At 42.3% G+C, this 14320-nt stretch overlaps 1 protein-coding gene across 13 annotated transcripts in view; it reads left to right on the top strand.

The window, feature by feature from the left end:
• The first annotated feature begins 201 nt into the window (after nucleotides 1-201).
• scrib (scribble planar cell polarity protein) overlaps nucleotides 202-14320 on the top strand; it is a 62864-nt gene continuing 48745 nt past the window's right edge. For 11 of the 13 annotated variants that reach the window (XM_034148530.1, XM_034148483.1, XM_034148522.1 and 8 more), the window contains exon 1: nucleotides 202-1222. In XM_034148530.1, the coding sequence (XP_034004421.1) occupies nucleotides 1064-1222 (159 nt within the window). In that variant the 5' untranslated portion in view covers nucleotides 202-1063. The remainder of the gene's footprint in view (nucleotides 1223-14320) is intronic. The other 2 variants (XM_034148455.1, XM_034148462.1) reach the window with 2 other exon arrangements.

Here is a 14320-nt window from a genome sequence, read left to right on the forward strand (position 1 = left end):
TTTTAATGATACTTTATTATGGCCTGGTTTTTTCGTTAAACAATATGATAGTACTGTGTTGTGTATACATTTAAGCCAACTGTCATCCACCGCTAGATGTCGCTGTACAGTAACGGAACTGCTGCCCAGCCGCCAGTAGTAGTGGCCTGTACTCCAACTCAAACTCGGCCCAGCCCCCCACAGCCATACAGGACAAACCGGCCTGCCTCAGCGCAACAAGGGGAGTGATGCGCGGCTGTTGCTGAAGCTCCTGGCTGGCATTGTAACTACGTCGCATTAAAACAAAACCAGGCAGTTTATTGTACGTCTACTGGCATGTTGCCACTTCACTCTTTGGCCGGTTAATAGGGTGTTTTCCGTAACGTTCGTTATACTTATATTAGTGAGCTATCGGCAGCTAGGCACAAAGGCGTTTAGAGAGCTACGAGCCGATGTTAGCTAACTGTAACTAGCATGCTAACAACACAGCCGCCGAGAACGAGCACATCCTTGCGCAGCCACACTCGGGTTAATCTCTGTTGACTCGCTCCGTGGGTTATGTTAGCTGTTTCATGGTAGTCATTTATTTGTAACCTAAGTCAAGTGTTTTTTTTATCAGCTACCACTCATGACTAGGATACTTGAAGCAACACTTAAGTATAACTGGTTCGTTTGCTTGTTTTTCAGCTAGCCAAGGCACTGCTTCGGTCTCATTCAGGGATGTGGCGGTAGCAAAACAAGCTAACGTTACTCCCCTCTGTGAAGAAGTGACTGCAAGAAGTGAGGAAAAACTGAAGGCAAGCGGGAGTTTTTATTTGTGTTTATCTTTCATTCCGGTGTGGATGACACGAGGACAAACCTGACAAACACAGTTGAACTGAAACTGGGAATATCACTAACAGGTCGAAGGGATTATTTTGGTGTCTCTAAGTGGATTTCGGCCTCCTGTTGGGGATCGTCGTGGGAACACTGTGAGTGTTTTGACATTGAGTGAGTCTACACGCAAAAAATATCCTGCCGACCTTCATCCTCCGATGCGGAGATTTCAGTAGCACCGGCGACCAAATCCCCCCGGCGGCCGGACATGCTGAAGTGTATCCCCCTGTGGCGTTGCAACCGCCACGTCGAGTCGGTGGACAAGCGGCATTGCAACTTGCAGACAGTCCCCGATGAGGTATTCCGCTACAGTCGCAGCCTGGAGGAGCTTCTCCTCGATGCCAACCAACTCAAAGAGCTACCAAAGGTATGCATGGCTAACAGTCCAAAATGTAACCTCTGTGTCATTCAGCAATGTGCATCATTCCCCTGAGCCAAGCTGGCTATAGTGTCTCCTTGTGCATGATATCCTGGTTCTGTCAAATTCTCTCTACAGCACTAAACAATTGCACATATTTCAATGTGTTTAATCCACATATTTAATTAGAAAAGTTTACCCAAGGTGAAATAGCTTGCATGATATAACCGGCTCAGGTAATTCCTTCTCATCAAAGGTAGCATACTTCTTTCTTTGCCTCCTTCGAATATGTTTGGCCATTGTGCCCTGCAGTCTTGTGACATCAATGAATAATCAAGAGCCATAAAGTATCCAACAGTTACAATATAAACTTGAATCTTGAATCATACAACTATGGTAATCCAGTTCATCTTTGCATGGGGGTGTTTTTCCAAATAATACTGAAGCCCTTAGTAAGTTGTGTAAAGATGAATGGACAAGGCACGATAGGATGTTTTAGTTAGTCGAAGAGAAGTGTTCTTTGGCTAAAGGTTGGGTATGCTGCATGTTCAGAGGGAATGACCCTGACCAAAACAGCTGGCACACAACATGTTGCCTAGTAATGGCATCACTGGCCAGTGGGTTGTATGCAGTGTGGGAAGGCATGCGTGGAATGAATTGAAACGGTTTTCCCACCCACACACCCACTGTTTGAAAAATGAGAACTGAAAAAGTTCTCTCTGCGCAGCCAGAGAGTTTATTTTTAGGGTAGCAGAATTGTTGTAGGTCTTTCTTTCCATAGCTCTCCAGAGATGGTGAACAAAGCACTTGCTCGGTCAACTTTCTCCCTGTTTTATTCAGTTCAGCAATTGTTTATTATTGAGACATGGTTCTGGCTGTGATTGTGATGGAGCTGGGAGTTTGAATGAATACACTGTTCAGTAGTAGACATTGTCAGTCTCATGTTTCTTGGCTTTTGCTTAGGGGCGAAGGGGCAAGTGGTTTGTTCACTAATGAAGAAGATGTTAACAAGTCAAGGTCAACAGAGGATGAAGTGTTGACAGGACCACCTGTTACTTTCTGGGAACAATAGAACTTATTTTTCTAGCATCCCCAGACTTTGACGTAAGAATACTTGTTTTAGATCAGCTCTTATTGCTATTTCTTTTTATAAAATGTGTGTGTATAACTTCTCTTTGGACCCAAACTTGGCTCTTGCATGAACAATTTTTTCACAGATGCCAGGGTTCCACTCATGAAGACACACATACAGTAGCTGCAGGATATTTAAGTGTAGTTATTGCACAAAAGCTTTGCCTGATGAGGCTTACCTGCGGACAGACAGTCTGTTTCCTCCACTTAGTTCAACCCTGTCAGATATTCACATTGTACCTGGAGCATGGCCCCTGAAATCCTGCTGAGTGACGGATACACCCAGATATTCTGGCGCAGACTGCTAAGCTAACCGACACAGTCTCTGTGTGATGCTGGCTTCAACCAGGAGACATAAATGCGGGCTGACACAATGTCTCGTGTGGCTGCAGTGAAAGCGTAGCGTGCAGACACAAAGCATACGGGCTCTCTCGGGTCCTCAGAGTCAGCGGGGCTTCAGCGAAGGAGCCGTGTGAGAGGTCAGGCCCATACAGGGTTAGGAACAAGGGCACTGACTGTATGATACATTACATTCCATAATGAGCTCATACGTCAGTATGGGTCTGAATGCCTTTATGCTTTTCTGTCCTTTCTTGTCACTGGGTATTCAGGTCAAAGATGAGTCTTTGGCTTTGTCAGTCTATTTTTCAATTTCAGTCTTAACATCTTGTGTTATACAGTTTTTTTGTATGTATTTGAATGAGCACAGTGTGGACGCATTGCGGCATGCTTATGGGATGCAACCAGCATGTGCAACATATGCCATAGATAAAGAATAATCGGCTCAGAGGGGACACCTTCGCAGACTCACTTCTTTTATATTGGGGCTACAAACTACCCTGGGACACAGTCACAAGCTTACAGGGCTGTCAAGCAGGGGATGTTATGTATACAGTAACATTTTATACACAAGCAAAATCAATACAGCCATTAAGATGCTTTAAACACAGGGAACTGGTAATATGTTTTATATTGATAAGACCATTAAAGCAATTGTGATGTGTATAGGTATTTTTTATGGTGCGGCTAGAGGTGGATAGGTCTCGTATTGAGGGGGTTTAACGAAGTGAACAGATGGAGATTTAGACGCCCTGACAGTTTCTTAAGTTTGTTGTGACTCACCCCCACCTCACTGCCCACCAATCTTAGATAATGCTCTCTGCTGTAACGATGTCTCCATTTGCCACATGCTTTGTAAAAGACTAAATGAAAGAATGATGTGTGGGTCTGACTGATTTTCGGGCAAGATTCTATCCAAGCTGGGATTATACTACTTAAATAGTAGCATTCATTATGACCTTTCTGTATGAAATTAGTGTAGAGAAGCCTTTTTTAATTAGGCAGCTGGTCGGGAATTCCCAAAGGCCTGTATATCCTTAGCCCTTAATGCTGGTCACAGCTCTGTTTACTCATTGCAAAAATTCTCAGATAGCCGGTAACCGGTTTCAGTTTTGCTACTCGGACATTTACTTTGCAAGTTACACCTGAGTGAAAATTGAGAAAAAATGAATGACTTTATAATGACTTTTTTGTTATTTAACTTGGCACACGTCATTGTCACGGGTGAATCTCTTGGTTGCTCAACCTATTCTGTCAATTATTGACAAATTGCTTACTATACAGTTCTGTGTGACTCTTCAGCTGGGAAGTTTGCAATAAAGCCATCTAAATTTCTCTTCGCTGCTCTGACAAACTAGCTGTGCCTCAAAGATCATGTTGAGGAAGAGGGAATTATCTTTTTAGCCATTCTCAAGTCCCATGACAGGTTACAAAGAAGTCCATTCACAAGTCTGATTGCCCCCCCTCCCTCATATCCGATGTCATGGCTCTTTGTGTTTCTTTTGTGCACTGCACTGCCCTTGACCAGGCGTACATTAAGTCTGCAAGCATATCGACTGAAATGTTCACTTTTAGGATTTGTTTTAGGTCAGTTACACCTGCTCAAAAGCACAAGTAGGACCCTATTCAGAGGGGCCAGGTGTTCTGCAGGTGCAGTAGACAGCAGCCTAAAAAATGCCTCTACCAAATGTACATAACCTGAGTATATTTACTTGTTCTTATTTTGGTTTTCCAGTGTTGAAATAGGGAACATATCCCTGATGGGTGTGTCTCCATTAGATTTGCAAAACAGGTTCTATGTATGTTGCTCCCAGTATTATTGCCTAATAGGATCTTGCAGATACACTGATGATATGTTACCGTTCCTGTCTCAATATAAGAACTGTTGCAAATGGGCTATGAGAAAAATGTGTTGCCGCTATCAGCAACTAATGCCATAGTTACACAAGTAATTGGAGAAAATACGATTTGTAGTTATTTTGTTGTTATAAGGCTCTATATATGTGTATGATAATTAGTAAGGATGACTAGGCAATATTTGTAATCCTCAGCTGTCACCAGTACCCTCCCGCTGTGTGCTAATAGATCGGTGGCTAAGGGCAGATTAATGCTTCACTCAGCCGTGAAAATGCACCTCAGTTGTGACCCCCCCCCTTCATACACGCCAGTGCGTCTGTGTACACTTCCTCTGGGATCTGCTCATCTGCCATTTGGGCCTCTTTTCGAGCGCAAAACTGCACAGATAAAAGTCTTGCTTTTCTCCCCCCGCAGTCAAGATCAACTCAAATTATGCCCCTTCACTGAAAGTGAATCGGCCTACCATTGTTTTTTTTAAGCTTCAGTAGACATCTTTTTTATTTGATGTGTCTTTGTTGTATAAGTCTCTGTTGTGATCTTAAGGAAAATCCAAAATGGCTATGTGAGAATGAATGGTGCTCTGTCTATCTACTTTTCTATTCCTTTTGAATATGTGAAGACATCCAGCTTCACTGGGCTTTCAAGTTTGGTTCTCTGTGAGGGAAGTTGGGTTAACAAATCTAGGACATTCACTTCACACTGCAGTCTTTACATTGTGCTAGTGAATTCTGCAGTCGGTGTCACTCCCCTTAGTTTCCAGTTGGATGTACAGAGCCCTGGTTTGTCTTTCCCCAACAACCTTGCTGAACTAGGCTAAGACCAAAGATAAATTACACCTGCCACTGGCATCTCCACATCATTCCTGTAGCGCAGCTCTTTCTCACTCCTCTCTGCTCTCTTTCCTGCTCTGGTCAAGCCAGTCCTATTGTTTACACGTCAATGGTTCCACAGTTTGATTTGTTGTGTGAATACTTTGTTTTCATGTCTCTAAGCCTATAGGATCTCTACAGTATTGGGTTGAACAGAAGTAGAATTTTTGTTATGACTTATTGAATCAGACTTGAGGTTTTTCGTGTCATAGCACTTGAAAAGTTATACAGAGTTGGTGAGGCTATGAAAAAACAGCAATGTGAGAAATTCGAGTTTCTTTTTGATGCAAGAGCACATTGAGCAGGTTTCTTTGTCTGAGCTGATGACCAGCTGGTCTCACATCCTGCTGTCCCCCCTCCCCCAATCTGGTGGGACAGTGGGGTAATGGGAGGTGGGTGTGTGTGTGTGTGAGTGAGAGAGTGAGTATTTAGTTGTAGTAGGGGGGTGTATTTCATTCCCGGGATGGATTAACATGAGCAGGTGGAGCTCTGGCACCTCCACTGGAGGAAGTGAGCTGAGCTGTGCTTCACTGACCCAGGGACCTCTGGGGATCTTAGGCCCCGGCTCCACGGGAACGCATACGGCAAAACGCATCGGAGTAACGCAAACGCAACCGCAAAAAACCTTCCGCCCACACGCAATATACACCGGATTGTGTCAAGCTCCACGAGACGGCTCCGTTTACATCCAACCGCTGGAAAAGCTGCAGTACATATGCCGAGCCTGTACGTGGCGCTGTAACTTCCTCCACAAAAGCAGCAACTTCCTCCACAAAAGCAGCGAAGAAGAATGGTTGTCATGGCTGCACTTCTGTTTATTCTCCGCGGTGGGGGCCGAGGGATCCGGGCAGAGTTTTTCGCCGGTCAACGTGTGTTAAAGTTTAAATCTTCCGGACAAAATTATAAAAGTGCCGGTCAAAGGTCTTCATTGTTATTTATTGAGCTTTAAAACAAATGAATAACGACGATATAATGATATATAATCATAAAATACACGGAGCCTGTCTCTTTTTCCTCTCCTCTCACAGCGTCAGTGTCTGTCTCATGCAGCAGCTGATCCAGTAATGATGACTCGACAGTAAAAATAAACATATTTATAACTAGTTTAGGTAGTTTGAGAGGTAATTAAAATAGCTAAGGGTGATGATCTGACTTGAAGTGTGTGTTTTGCTCCCGCTGCATCACAGCGGGAGGAGCTGCGTGTCTCCGTCCTGTCAGATTAGACTTCACTCGCGTTTATGTCCATATCGAGATAAAGATAAATAATCTGAATTCAGTGTGCAGTGTACTTTTGCGGGGGTGAGCAGCAGAGGTGGGGAGAGGCGGGGCTATTGCGTCGTCATTATCAGAAACGGATGACCGTATAGGCGACCACACGGCCCCGTTGGACCCCCCCAGAGCGCTCCGTTCCCAGATCTATCCATCTTTGGACCCATTGTCGTTTGCAGGGTCTGTTTCTACGTTTCCGTTACGGCGTCGTCGAGCTTAAAGGGCTATACGCATGAGAAATATGCGGATTCAACCCGTTTTCGTTCCCGTGGAGCCTAGGCCTTAGTGCAGGAGCCATCCATCCACCCATGAACACCAGAGTCAGGGCTGACATGCGGTGTCAGGTGGGGAAGAAGCAGCCAGAGTCCCAGGGAAAACAGCCGTTCCCCCTGGAGACCCCTGCGCGGTGTAGATGGATCTTCTACTTTGTTCTATCTGACAAGCAAACACACATCCTCCACCTTCCGTCCCGTTCACTTTGAGAAATAATGCATTCCTTCCTGAGAAATGGCTGCAGTGTGTTTTGTCAAGCACCAGTCAGTGTCCCTTAGAATTCAACCCCTGCTTTATGTATCCCATCTACAGTAAATCAACATAATTTTGGTCATTTATTCATTGTTTCAAGTCTGAATGAGAATGTTAAACACAATCTATATGAATGGCTTGAGCCCTTTTGTGACAGGTGTTTTTCATGTGTTCAACAATACATTATCAAATAAAGTTTAACAGATTAGTAAACAATGGAATGAGATATTTATCAAAGGTTGAACACCTACTTTAGACAGTGCTGTCCAGCTCATAGTCCCATTATTATAATGTCGTTGATTCAACTCTGTGAGGTCTGGTTGACTTTCAGCACAGTAGCATTTCCTGTTCATGTGACACGACATGAATCTAATGATTCTGTGCTTTCCTTTAAGCAGTGTGATGGACTTAACACAGGTCTGTCCTCATGCTGCTGTTGCTCACAGGTCTCCCATGCTCTCTGGCCTTGGTTGCCAGCCTCTAAGGTAAACAAGGAGGCAAAGCCCCGGTGAATAATTGATGGCTTTGGTGGTTGTGGCAGCTGTTTGCGATAGGGGAGAGTCTGTGGCTGCCCTGCTGCAGCACAGTGATAGGACAGGTGTTCTGTTGGCAACAGTAATTAAGTACACACAGACAACATGTACAAGGTGACGCCATTTTCTATTTGTCCCACTGTATGTCTGTGTCGATTTCACCCTCTACAGCAGCCACTGTTATGGCGCATTTCCACTACACGGTCGGCCTCGGCCACACTCGGTACGGCTCGGTACGGCTTGGCCGCGTTGGGCCTTAACAGGGCCGACTCACTTCATGCTGCGCTTCCATTACAGTTTAGGAACTGGGGTAGTTACTATAGTAACGCAGTGTAGGCGGAGCCGTGACGTCATCTTCAATGAGAAATCCAGAAACACAACACAGCCGTTAGCTGTGAGCACTCAGAGCTCACAGCTCCTTATATATGTTCAGAAACTCGACAAAAGTTAAACAAGTACAAACCACAGACTGCCTGTGTCATGGTGAATACAGTCGCTGCTTTATTTATGTCTGTATAGGCCGTTGTTGTGAGTGTGGACGGTCGGGGCATATACTGCGTTAGCTTAGCCAATCTCCATCTAGAAAAACACGAATTTTAAAAGGTTTTTCGCCTGCCGTCTGTCTGCAGACTTGACAAAGCATTAATTCATGGTTTTTACTAACCGGTATCAGTATGTTGTTACTTCGGCATCATTTTGAAACGTGTATTACAATTAAATCACGGTCAAATATGTCCATCTTGTTGTAGTTCTAGCTCTCTTGCCAGCGCTCCTCTCTCTAGTTTAGCATACTCAGCCCGACTCAGCCCTGTTTGTTGGCCCCGATAGAACCACAATTTTCTAGGGCCAGAAAAGAGGGGGAAAAGTGGCCCCGCGCCGGAACGAGGCCTAGTGGAAGCACAACCAAAAAAGGGGACGGCACGACACGGCACGCTTAAAGCGAGCTACGCGCTGCAATGGAAATGCGCCATTAGAAACCTCAGAGGCTTGCTGCTTGTGTCCAAGAGTAGGGAGTGGCACACTTTTCACATTAGCTAATTTCTCCAATGGTTATCGATCAGTTTTGCTTCTTGTATGATGTAGACGGATTGTCTGACTTTCGGAGCAATTGTTGAATTAATTAGGTTCAAGCATAAATATTTTTTAAATGAAAACCACATTACAAAAGTCCTACCCTTCTTTGTACCACAAAGTACTGCAGGTTGTGTCCTGAGAAGGAAAAGTTTAACAGTACTGATTTTCTACTTGTTGATAATGCTTGGTAAACGCAGACAATGTTGTCAGCCAGTTGTAATTGCCTAGTACGAGGTTGCTTATTTCCCATCCTGTTAGCGGTACAGTTTGAGGTCATCTTGTGCCAGATGTTTATGCAGTTTGAGTAAACTGTCGGTTGCTTTTGCATATTTTGAACAGGTTATATCTAGGCCAGAGACTCAAAGAGAGGTTATAGATGACCATGTGAAGTTTGGAGCGGTTAAATTTGGCAGTGACATTTCTTTGGGATGGGATGCTGTATCTGAACCTTTTGATCATACAGGAGCTACACTATCAGCCATACAAATGGTTCTTTTGAGGCTAATCTGTGTGGGTGCTGATGTCCCTGTGGGGCGATAGGTCAACCGCGTTGGCATAAAAACCAACCACAAACAAATGCTGCCCTTTATCTGCAGGCCACACGCAGTCATTGAAGGTCTCTATCTATCACTTGTCACCCGATAGCTTTTACAGCCTCTGTGTACTTCCGGAACCTGTGGCTTTAGATGGGCCGCCCTCCCTCGCCTTCAGCTGTCTTATCTCCATCCAGGATACCTGCTACATTTATAGGAAGAAGCTGTTTTTTACCACTTCACAAACATTCTTTTAAAATATCCAGCAGTATTAACAATACGTCCTCTAAACAACAGCTACCACAACAGAGCAGCTCTGTCTTACATGTGTTTTGAAACAGGTGGCTGCTTGAGCTAGCACATAAAGCCCTTATATATGTTTTTTCTTGAGGGCAACTCGACACTCGGACGGCATCTAGGTTTTGGGGTTGTTGACGCCTGTGTTTCTCTTGTTGATTCCTTGGGAGCGTTTCTGCGAGCAGGAAGCGCGAATAATCAAGTGAGCCAACCGCGGAATGCCCTGTTTTTGAAAGACCATCTCCTCTAGTCATTGTTTTGTAGAAAGAAACTTGAATTCAGGCATTAAAACAGGAGGTCTGAGGAAAATCACCATATTGTTGTTTACCCAGATCTCCCCCTACCAGTACAGCAGTGTTTCTTCTTTGTTTCCTCCTCTTATGTCTCCCTCTCAAACACTCTCGGAAGCTCACAGTGTCTCTGACTGATAGTTTATGATAAGTAATGTAAAGTACTTTGTTTCTCTGTAATCTTACAAGAAATGGCACCAACCCGTGAAGGAATGTTAAGCCCAGGAGCTCAAGGGTGATGATAAAGCAGTACAGTAGTACACTTGTGGCAGCTATGTTCACTACTACGATGGCCGTCTTTGCACCACTTCTCCTTACTTTGCTCACTATCTGTCATCTACAGGGCTTCAGAGTGCGAACATTTGGTGCCAATTGGGCAATATCTTTTCTCAGATTTTCTCAACTTTTCTGAATAGCAGTAATATATTTTACTATGCTGTATTGCTTTTAATTTAATCATTTCTATTAGAAACGCTGCATATGCAAAATAATACAACTGAGACAACTACACTACAGTGTCTGCTTTTAAAAACATTACACATGCTAACTGAACAAATATACACATGTGAACCAGTCAATAACATAGCACTATTGCAGAGCATAGTGATTTAAAGTTTCCTCAACACAACACCATAGCTAACATTGACTGAATAATCTTTAACAACTTATCTTAATCGCTGTGTTGTCTGCTTCTCCTCCTTATTGATCCCACTATTGATTTTGCCTGGTCAGAATCCCTAAGAAGAACCATTCATTGTCTTACGCCCGGAAACTGCCATGTTGGATTTGAGCATGATTTGTTTTTTTGCTAAATATGCTGGATTCTAATTGAAGGTGTGTCTTCATCTGTAAGGCTCAATGATGAGTGTGATCTACAGTGTGCTACCTAACAGTCCACAGATAAATCCACCGGTACTCTTTTTAGTTACAAGGTTTTTTTATTCATAATATTACATTTTATTTAAAGAATCCACTGACAAATCACACACTGCATACAGGAGATCTTTAAAAGAGCTTTGTGAGCACCCTCTTCCACATAGAAAGTACTAAGATACCTTAAGTTATTAATGATGCAAGTATGACGTCTTTTAAAGTGCACCTATCATGCTATTTTAAGGCATATATTATGGGTCTCAGATATATAAAAGTATATAAAAACATGTCTATGATGTGTTTTGCTCAAGATACAAACAGATCATACATTTTAGACATCCCTCTATTCCAGCCCTGTTAGAGAAACGCGGATTTTGGGTCCTTAGCTAAAATAAAAAGAGAGAGGAGGCGGAGCTAATGCCTGATCAGAATTCTACCGGAGTTAAAGTTAAATTCTGCTGTGATAAAATGCCATCCTGTTCTAAACCACATCAAGGATTATATCTGAAACAGTATGGAGCTCAGCTTTTTCTCTTGCAGGTTTATCACAAGGTGAGTTCCTTTTTTTTATTTCCTGCTTTTTAAACACATGTGCTCTCCAGTACAGGTTAGCTCTGAGTGTTAGCAAGGCTTGCTAATGTAAACAAAGACGAGATTACGTCCAAAACACGTCAGGCATTGTTTCTGATGGCAACTTTCTGTGGGTCCGCCGCCGATTTGACGTCATATTGGCAGCACATCTGTATCCGCTCGTTGTACACCCGTTTTTAAAAGATTTGGGTACGGAGGAAAAGAGAAAGGGTTTTATTTTCTGACGCTGCGTGAGTTCCCCGACGCACCGGGGACACATATTTATGTATAAAAGACATAAAAAACTGCATTTTGCATGATAGGTCCCCTTTAAATATTGTTATAATGCTTTCTTTGAAGACAAAAATCATATTTACAGATTAGAAAAACCTTTATTTGTCCCACAAAGATTTGATTTGAGGTGTGATATCTTTATCATTGAGTTGTGGCATTTTGTTAGAATGAACAGAAGCAACAAAGCTGCGTTTTTTCTGATTTGAGGGACTTGTTAGATACAAATATTACGCTGTCATGGCTGGTTAATTGTTTATTGAGCAAACACAATACAACACAGGTTGAATGTGTGTGCCAGTTGTAGTCTTCTAATAGAGGTGCTGATGGGTGAATGTTTGTGTGTATGACTAAGAGAATAGAAGAGAATGACCAATACAAAGCACAGCAGGGTTCTTTGGAGACAACAAAGCAGCATACACGCACATATGTGTCATGCTTGTCCCGGCGAGGAATAACAAACGAAGCAGTAACAGGTCTGTGGAAAAGTAGAAAGCAGTGTGTGCATATGTGTGTGTGCACGTCAGCAGGACTGTTAGTAGGCCCCCCCCAAGCACATCTTTTCATCTCCAGTGCAGTGAAAATGCCCTGATTTCTTGTGAATATGTTTTGACCTCAGCACTTAACCCTTTATTTAGCTTTTTCTTGTGTTTACGTCTTTGTTTTGAAGTCGTTTGACATGCTTACAACAGCGCTGCCCAGTCTGATGAGTGATTCAGTAAGTGTTGATAGCTGGGACATTGTTTAGAGTAAAAGGTCAGTTATTTTAACGTGCGGAATTGCAGCAATTCACAGTACTGTTTGTGTTCATTCTCTTTGCATTATTGTGCCAATATTTGTTTTATCGAGGTGCATCAATCTGACCCTTATAAATCTTATATTCCAGATTTGCCAGTCTACAGACATGTACTAAAAAACAAAAAGTGGAATCGCCCCAAAAATGCAATCTTTTCTTGTTTATCTTCCATTACTATTGTGTAAGAGCTTATTCCAACGACAAAAACGTATTCTATTAAGGCTCCGGGAACCTAAAAAAGAGAACATCTTTTGATTTCACGGCTTAACTTCTCTGGTTGTAGTCTTAAATAAAAAAAAGATTACATTTTACTCAGGTTTTTATCAAATGAAAGGGATATTTGGGCGTTTTAGAGACTTTGTCCTAATTTACTTTTGATATTGGCTTTGCTTAAATATGAAAAGTTTGGTGGAAAATGCAAAGCTAGGTGTGCTCTTTGTAATTTAGCCAACATAGTTCTGTGTAGACTGAAGCACGTGACATCCGAGGAAATGCAGGCATGTCTGGAATCTCCAGGAGTTTGCCCTGCCCTAACTGCTACACTCACTCCTCTCTCTCGCGCTCTCAAACACACACACACACACACACACACACACGCACACGCACACACGCACACACACACTTGAACTTACTCATTTCACATTCCTGTTGGTGAAGCCCACACACAGGCACTGTTAGACAAACTCTGAAGCATGCATGATACACACATCTTGTTTCAGTGGAACATCTCAACCTAATTAGTAGGGCTGCTCGATTATGGCAAAAATCATAATCACAATTATTTTGGTCAATAATTGAAATCACGATTATTAAATACGATTATTCATTGACTTTGAAAGCATCCATTTATTGAACTTTAAAACAAATACAAATAATAATTTGAGCAGTATCTTTTTAACTGTTGATTACCCTGAACGTATAAAAAAAAAACAATACTAAAATAAATGATACATTTATGTTTACATTTAAATAAATAATATCAAAATAATAAATACCAATAAACAAGATCAACAAATATGTGCTTCCACAAGCTACTAAACATATATAAATATGATAAATAAATTAGACTAAAATAAATTAGATCAAATATGTTGCAGTGCACTGTCACAACCTAGCTAAGCAAAATAATCGTTTTTTTCGATTATGTTGTTTTCGTAATTGTGGCAGGCCAAAATCGTAATTGCGATTAATATACGATGAATTGCACAGCCCTAGTAATTAGGCTACATTTCAGGCTCCCATTGTTAAATATTAGCCTGTACTCAGTCTAACAGTGTTTTAATTAAGATGGCACATTAACTTCTGGGATTTTAAAACCCAAATGGGAATACTAAAAAGGAGCACAGCTGAAAGAGAGTAGAGGACGCCTCGAGAACAGTGAACTGCCTGTCTATTTATATTCATATTTTGTAAGATCTTAGTAGGTTGCTTCAGCTCTTTTAGCAAACGCAGGAAATGGTTTATTGATTTTTAGGCGTAAACTTCCAGTGCTTTCAGATTACAGCGTGTCAGATATATCGGATGGGCTGATATTATATTGCATTCATATCAGTATCCGTGTATGTTAACTGAGAAAAGCCTCAAGAACTTGAAGCACAGAAATATACTTTATGTGGCTACTTTGTCCAAAAAAGCCCATCCATGTTTCTGGACTAACGGCACATATTTTTGTGACAAGCAAATGTTTACCCTCAAATCTATATTGACACGTATCGGTCTCACTTCACCTTTTGTTTGATTTATTTAAACTTTGTGGTCAACAAAACAAAATGTTTGTTTTCTCACCAATTCAGCGTGTTTAATGCATGATTGCTTTTTCTGTTTCTGTTTAAATAACTTTGCTACCACCCCTGGCCTTCA

The sequence above is a fragment of the Trematomus bernacchii genome, unplaced genomic scaffold, assembly GCF_902827165.1.
Source record: "Trematomus bernacchii unplaced genomic scaffold, fTreBer1.1, whole genome shotgun sequence".
NCBI lineage: Eukaryota > Metazoa > Chordata > Actinopteri > Perciformes > Nototheniidae > Trematomus > Trematomus bernacchii.